At 32.4% G+C, this 8,201-nt stretch overlaps 1 protein-coding gene across 1 annotated transcript in view; it reads left to right on the forward strand.

Moving 5' to 3' along the window:
• Positions 1-7,905, forward strand: part of STK17B (serine/threonine kinase 17b) — a 28,073-nt gene extending 20,168 nt beyond the window's left edge. The window contains exons 4-8 of the mRNA XM_036255081.1: positions 1,187-1,331; positions 2,441-2,567; positions 4,373-4,421; positions 5,621-5,800; positions 7,320-7,905. Coding sequence (XP_036110974.1) covers positions 1,187-1,331; positions 2,441-2,567; positions 4,373-4,421; positions 5,621-5,800; positions 7,320-7,599 — 781 coding nt within the window. The 3' untranslated portion in view covers positions 7,600-7,905. The remainder of the gene's footprint in view (positions 1-1,186; positions 1,332-2,440; positions 2,568-4,372; positions 4,422-5,620; positions 5,801-7,319) is intronic.
• The last annotated feature ends 296 nt before the right edge of the window (positions 7,906-8,201 follow it).

Here is an 8,201-nt window from a genome sequence, read left to right on the forward strand (position 1 = left end):
ATGTGAGACTCAAATTTGTGACACCATTTTTTTTCTTATGGTTCCCAATACATAATGACATGTTCCTTCCTCTTGGCAGACACAAAGATTTCTGAATTTCAGTTTCAGCTGCTGTGAAAAATAACTGCCTGTTCCTTCATTCATTCATTCATTCATTCATTCATTCAACATACACTTACTGAACACATTCTACATGCCAGACACTGTTCTCTATGCTGTGAATATAGCAGTGACCCAAATAAGTAAAAATAATAGTGTATTCTAGAGCGAGTGAGTTCGTATTTTATCATATAGAATATGCTTCTCTTAAGAAATTGCCAAACATACCTTATAAATTTGATGACTAACCACCTTGATTTTTTTTTACATGAAGTTCTAGCTGAGACATTTTTATCTAATTTGTTTAGATTTAGACCTCAAAAAAACCACAAACAAACAAAAAAAACCAATCTGTTGCATTAAGTGATATCTCTCTTTTACAGATGGGGAAGCTAAAATAAGTAACTGACCCTACGTTATATTGCTATAAATAGCAGATTTAGGGTTTTAATTTAAATCATTTGATTCCAAACCTAGGGATTTTTCACTATGACTTTGTCAACATTCTTTGGCTTTTTAATTCTTAAATAAATAAACAAATAAATAAAAGATTTGGTGCCAAACAGGATACTGATTAAGAATATTGATTCTCACCTATTTTATACAGATTCAGATCTGCCCTTCCATTTACTGTGTGGCCTTTGCAAGTTGTTGATCCTTTTTGTACTTGTTTCTTTATCTGTAAAATGGAAATAACCACCTACCTCCCATGATTGTCATGAAGATCAAAATAGGTGATATTTATATTTATATGTAAATGAATAAAATGGAGGAACAGAGCAGAGCTGAGCTCCTAGTGTTAGCTATTATTTTTATTTCATAGTTAAGGCAATTATTGAATTATAAAGCTATTTAATTTATTTATTAAATATTCAAGTATGAGTACGCAGAATTTGAAGTATTCTTGTCATCTACTTTATTCCTTAAAGATCCATCCTACACTCTCCCTCTAATCCTTAAATGTGTATATATAGAGACTAAAGTTTAGATGACCACGTGTCTTTTACTTAACAGGTATACAATATTTAAAAGTGTCATATTTAGGTCAATGATTTTTCAAGTTTTTATTATTTGAATGTTATTTCAGTGCTGCAGGTGGAGAAATTTTCAACTTGTGTTTACCTGAGCTGGCTGAAATGGTCACTGAAAGTGACATTATCAGACTCATTAAACAAATACTTGAAGGAGTTTATTATCTACATCAGAATAACATTGTACACCTTGATTTAAAGGTATGTAATATGTATTTTTAAGTAACAATACATTCTGTTCTTTCTCCACTCTTGGTTTGCACAATTTCAGGCTGGTGTTGGTAAGAAACAGCAGTCAGATCATGCTGGTCTAGATGGCACTGGGTGTGCTCTTTGTTTACCTGTGTGCTGCATAGACTTACATTTGTATTGGCAGAGAAGAAACCTGCATGCGTGAGCAGCTCACATTAATCACTGGGCTCTTAAAAATCATCATTTCTCTATGTTCTAAGCCTTAAATCATTGAACTCCATCTTACTCTTACATCCTGGATCTTCCAATCTTATAAAACTGCCTACCTCTAAAATACTCAATTCTGACCTCCATCTCTGAAGATGACTTCCTAGTAGTCTTCATTTCTTTGCTTCCTCATACTCATTCATCTTTCTCTTGTGGCTTTCTCTTTTGGCTCCTCCTCCCCCCACCCCAGATCATTTAGATCCCTTTCCCAAACCCTGTTAACCACTTCAGCCTCTCATTTTATTATCCTTTCTCCTTATCCTTCCTCCACAGCTACTGAAGGACCTTAACATCTGAATCAATCTGTATATTATTTTTTGAACATTGGACTCCTCTTTCTAAATAATCTCCCTTCCATAGACTCTACCATGCATCTTGCTGTCTAAGCTACAAACCTAGGAACTGTCAGACCATAGTCATCATACTGTAGTGTACCATTTGTGTTTCTGGAAATGTATACCTTTTAGCCCCTCATGCCTTCTGTCTTACTGTTTTTCAGAGCATCTTTCTAACTGGCATACTCCTATTTATCCTCTAAGATGCATCTTTTGCATTATCTCTACTGCAGAGCCTTCTTGGACTTTCTTATGGGCAGCATTAAGTAGTCTTGAGTATTCTATATCTCATAATCAGTTTATGTATCCATGTTTTTCCTCCAAACCAAGAATCCTCTTCGAGTATAGTTTTTACTTTATTTATCATTGAATGTATAGCTTCTCCTAAATAGTTGTTTGGTAAATGTTTGATGAATGACTCAATAAACAGTAAGTCCCACTTAATTTACCTTTGATCTGAGACTAATAGACTTTTATTGCTTATAGTACTGATCATTTTTTTGTTGTGTTTTATAGCCACAGAATATATTATTGAGCAGCATATACCCTCTTGGGGACATAAAAATTGTAGATTTTGGAATGTCTCGAAAAATAGGAAATGCGTGTGAACTTCGGGAAATCATGGGAACACCAGAATACTTAGGTAAGCATTTCCTCTTATTTTCTATGCTATTTTGAAATTTATTAACTAAATGATACCTCTGTATATTTTAGAGCATGTAATTTCTGGATATATTTGGTTGAGATATTTGATTTCAGTGAAATTTGGTTATGACACACTTTGAACTGTAGTGAATGTAAGATTATTGACACATTCACAATTCACAGGATGTTGGGCATATAAGTTCAAAAGCTTACTATTTGGGTAAAAGGGAAGTTAGGGATCAGGAGAAAATGGAAAAAGAGGAAAACAGAATCAAGGGGCCCATTATTGCTGTTGAAGCTGAGCTGTTGGATAGACATCACTTCTACTTCTGTCCTGGTCCCAACTCTACCACTGTTGATAGTACAGATATCTTCGGTTTGCAGGAATTGTTAGCAGGATGCCTTGTAGATTGATGTTGCTGCTTTAAAATGTGAGGTTTTGCCTCAGTTTGTAAAAGGATTTTGAAAAAGGGTGACAAAAAAATCCAGGATTAGATAATTAATAATATTGTACTAAACCAATAAATTAGATTATGAAGATGAAAGATTTTTAAGTTGTATGAAACAGCATATAAATTTAAAGTTTTTAAGTTTATGATAATAATCTTTTTATACTCTTTTGATTTTGCGTATATTGATATCCCCATGCAGGCATTGAACTAAACAGGATAGGTGCTACTCAAGCTAGGCAGCTGACTTTTCCCAAAATGAAAAATGAAGCAAATTACTAGCTTTTGAATACTAGTAGAGGCAATAGTGTCCTAGAATGAATGATTGTAACTATAGGTAACACAGCTCACAGGAGTATATGAAAAGGTTGCATGCGGTGCAATGACAGCTGACAATAAATATGTCTCAAAGGCTAGGCTTTGGAAGCAGTTTTTCTTGAATATATTAAGAAAACATACCATGAAACAAAAAAATTATTATTCAAGCATAAATCTGAGTTTGTACTCTATTAATTTGAAATTTATGGTAATGTTTTGAAAGAATAGATAATTTATTTTGCATTTTTAAAAATATTTTGTCGGAAGGAGACAGTTGCTTAGGAAATTAGGGATATTTAATCTACTTGAAAACCTATAGCACTTCCAGAAAGTATAATTTGCTCATAATGTTATTGTAAAATGCATGTAATGCTATTTACCCTGGAAAGAAAAACTTAAATTAGTCTAATGAAATAACCTAAACTAATTCCTAACAGGATAGTAAAATAAAATTTTAAGAAGATTCTAGCTTCTACCACTTCAATTTTTTTTTTTCCTCCTCACCCGAGGACATTTTTGCATTTGTCTTCAGATAGAGCAGGAGTGAGAGAGGGAGGAAGAAAGAGAGAGAAACATCGAAGTGAGAGAAACACATCGACTGGTTGCCACTCACACGACCTCTTTGGGGGCTGTGGACAAACTGCAATCGAGGTACGTGCCCTTAGTAGGAACTGAACCCGGGATACTCTGGTCCATGGGCCAGTGCTCTTAACTGCTGAGCCAAACCGGCCAGGGCCACTTTACTTCTTTATAATTATTTTTTATGAGGTTAATCTTAACAATTAAAAAGTAATATATGTAGCTACCAGTTACACCAAAGAACATTATTGATGCTTTTGAATCATGTGGTTATATAATATGTTTAACATTAGGTATGTTAAATGTCCAATCACAGGATAATTATTATGAAGTTAAATTTCTATTGATCTTGTATTAATAGTTCTTTCCGATTAAATACAGTTTTAATTTAATGTAAAGTAATTTTCATGTTTTTAAATTTATCAGTATTGAATTTGAATTGTATTTTCTCTTTCAGCTCCAGAAATCCTGAATTATGATCCTATTACCACAGCAACAGATATGTGGTAAGATTTTGTTAGCTACCTAAATGCCTTTATTAAAAGTTGGGTAGTGTATATTCTAGGGTTCTTTTATTTCAAATGTAAATAATGAAGCTGTCTTGAAAAGATTTTACTTAAGTGTCATTATTATGCTACAGGAAAAATATTTAGTTATTCATTCTTTTTAAGTAACACTTTGACTCTGAACCAGAGGTACAGAAATAAATAGGAAAATCCCTTTCCTGGAGGAAGACTTGATCTAGTAAAGGAACAAAATAGAGTGCTTTGCTACATGTTCTATCATAAAGATAAACTGCTATTTAATAAGCTTGAAGGAAGCAGCAGACAAACACCAGATGGGAGACATCTGATCTAGGTTTACAAGAACTAGGGAAGTGGGAAAATGAGAATAATGAGGTCAGGTCAATGCAAAAGTTTAGTTTTATGGGAGTATATTATAAAAGATATACTCTCATAAACTAGAGAATACTGAGTTTTTGTGGCTAGCACAGAGAGAAGACCACAGGGAGTAGAACTGGAATTGATAACTCAACTTTAGTTGGGACCACTGTGGGGATCTGACTGTACAGACCAACTGGAAAAGTTTAGACTTGTTCTCTGTGTTTCACGGAGCTGTAATGGGTTTGCCAAGGAAAAAGGGTCCTATGGCTAAATAAGTGGATGAAACATACTGTATATATAGTCTCTTTTTGGCTCCTGAGCACAGGACTTGTCATTAACATATTTAAGGCTCTGAAAAGTTTAGTAGTAAAAAAATATATATGTATATACCTGTCTAACCCCATGCTTTGCCAAACTTGTAGACTCTATTTGCACAGAAACCCTGTTTATGCCTCACAGATTATTACTATGTCATTGGACACCATTTGGAAAATGCTGCTCTTTGAACAGTTTTGTGTACTTGGTAACAAGTGACTATGTGAAGGGCAGACTGTAGGTATAATTATATATATTTAATACATTATAATTATATAACATTATATAACACATGTGCATTTCCCCCCATTTTTTTCTGGGAGGGAAGCTTTGAGATAATACAATTATTTTTGTTTTAATAATATAAGAACTTTGAAAAGCAATTTAAGTCTGTAGTTCAACTGTACAAGTTGAGAACAGGAATATGTTGAGTATCAATTTCATTTTATATAAATGTTTTAAGATTAACAAATTTGAAATTCCCCTCTTCTTTCTTTTTTTTTTAGGAATATTGGTATAATAGCCTATATGTTGGTAACTCATACATCCCCATTTGTGGGAGAAGATAATCAAGAAACATACCTCAATATTTCTCAAGTTAACGTAGATTATTCAGAAGAAACCTTTTCATCAGTTTCACAGCTGGCCACAGACTTTATCCAAAGTCTTTTAGTAAAAAATCCAGAGTAAGTAATATCATTAATTTGTTTAACTCTATTACTAAATAAATAATTTGTGTTTATTAAGAAACATATATTCTAAAACAGTATAAAATTATTAAAAGTATGCTCTCAGGTAAAATGGGGAAAGAGGTTGTATGAGAGATCATTAAATAACAAATTCATAACTTCAAACATGGAAAATATAAAATACAAAACAGGAAATTTTGGAGTGAAGAGAAGATTTGGGTTATTTTTCTCTCAACCTGCTGTTAATTCCTGAAATTCCCTAAAATAATTAGAAATAGGTTTATAATACACATGCCGGGTTGATTTGTAGTTAAATAATTATAGTTATGTAACAGGTACAAATTACTGATCATCAGATTTTTAAGGATCAGATGCTCTTTGACCTACTAAAGAAGACACTTGAAACTATGGCTTAGGACTCTACCTCATTCACTGTCGACTTCAAAGCAGGAAAAGAAAAAACTGATGTCCCTTTTGTTTACTAGGATCAGCAGTATTTACTTTAAAATGGCCTGGCTATATACTAAAGCAGAAGCTGTGTTATAGCGCTTTGGGTTGGGATCTGGTTTTGTAACCAGTCTTTTATATTGTCATGTTAAGGTAATTGTAATCTCTTGACTATGTTACTATATCAAAAGAAATTATATTTAGACCCCCCCAAAATCCTTGAGTTTTCCCTAACTTGTCAGGTTTTTTATCTCTGATAATTACTTAATCTCTGAAGGATTCAGTTTCCTGTTTAAGAAAAAAAACTCATAGGTTTGCTAATTATTTTATTGATCTGAAAAAACTCACTGGCTATATATTGGACATGAATGGTTATTTAGTTGAAATAGTACTAATACTATTTGTTATAGACAGTTTTTATTTTCTTAAATATTTTTTACCTAAATATTTTTAACATTTCTGTAATGAGTACATTAATTTCTTTATAATCAGAAAAAAAATGAACATAAAAAAAGATTAAGGAAACATGTTTTAATGGTAATGGTAGTTGTGTGAAGGTTGGAGTTCTGAGTATAGATGGGTGTTTTTTTACTTTTGAAGTATTGTGATATTGACTATAACTTTCATAATAGAAAGCAAAATTTAAAAAACTCAAAATATTAGACAAGCACCATTGATGAGTAGCTTTTGTTTTTAAGACTTAGCAGTTATTGCTTTTAATAACACAAAGTAATTAAAGAGATTATAAATCACTTATATATATTTTCCTTCAAAGGGTCTATAAACCCAAGAGACTTTATAATTTTACTATTGTTATTTGTGAGGCTAACACATTCTCAAGCTTTTTGACTAGTTTCATCTGTAAGCTCTATGATAAATTGAATTTTCAGCACAATGTCAGAATTAAAGAAATTTCTAGGTGCTCGTTTTCCTACTATCATTTCCTTCTATACTATGAGTATGGGTTATATTCATAATTAATAAAACATACCTCGATGATATATTGAACTTCAGACATTTCTAATTTGATTTTTAGTTCTCAATTTTTCCATGGTGTTTTCTCTCAAAGGAAAAGACCAACAGCAGAAATCTGCCTTTCTCATTCTTGGCTACAGCAATGGGACTTTGGAAACTTATTTCACCCTGAAGAAACTTCCAGTTCCTCTCAAGGTCAGGATCATACAAGGTCCTCTGAAGACAAAACTTCGAAATCCTCTTGTAATGGCACCTGCAGTGATCGAGAAGACAAAGAGAATATCCCAGAGGATAGCACTATGGTTTCCAAAAGATTTCGCTTTGATGACTCATTGCCCAATCCCCATGAACTTGTTTCAGATTTGCTCTGTTAGCACTTTTCTCTTTGACTCATTTGGACTGAATTTGGAATTGAAATCCACTCCAGTGTGTGATTGCGGTTTGTACCTTTATATGTGGCTTGTTTATATTGTAAATGCACTTTTGCATAGAAAAATGTAGGAAATTGTTTTAATGTATAATTACCAGTTACTAGCATAATTTCATTTCCTATCCTGAGATACCAACCATGCAGAGAAAATACTTAAATATATGACCAAAAATAAAAGTGTGCATGTGATTTTACATGTTATTGGAAGAGTTCATGTTCAAATGGATTTATCAAAATGTTTTCTATATCAGGAAAAAAATTATTTGAATTATAGTTGATGTAAACTGAATACAATGAAGACATTTGAATTTAATAGGTTTTCTAAGGTAACTTCCCATACCATGCCTCTATTCAGGAAAATTTTTTAGGATAACACTGTCAAGCTTAAGCAAGAATATGTACTACTTTATAGATGTTCAAGAGATATTATACATTCAAGAGATATAAAACATATACAAAATGTTTTTTGATCATGAATAATTTGAAACTACATAAGATTTACATTTTATGTGGTCTGCTATATGAAATAGGTTCTTTAACCAGAGC

The sequence above is a fragment of the Molossus molossus genome, unplaced genomic scaffold (genome assembly GCF_014108415.1).
Source record: "Molossus molossus isolate mMolMol1 unplaced genomic scaffold, mMolMol1.p scaffold_m16_p_11, whole genome shotgun sequence".
Classification (NCBI taxonomy): Eukaryota; Metazoa; Chordata; class Mammalia; order Chiroptera; family Molossidae; genus Molossus; species Molossus molossus.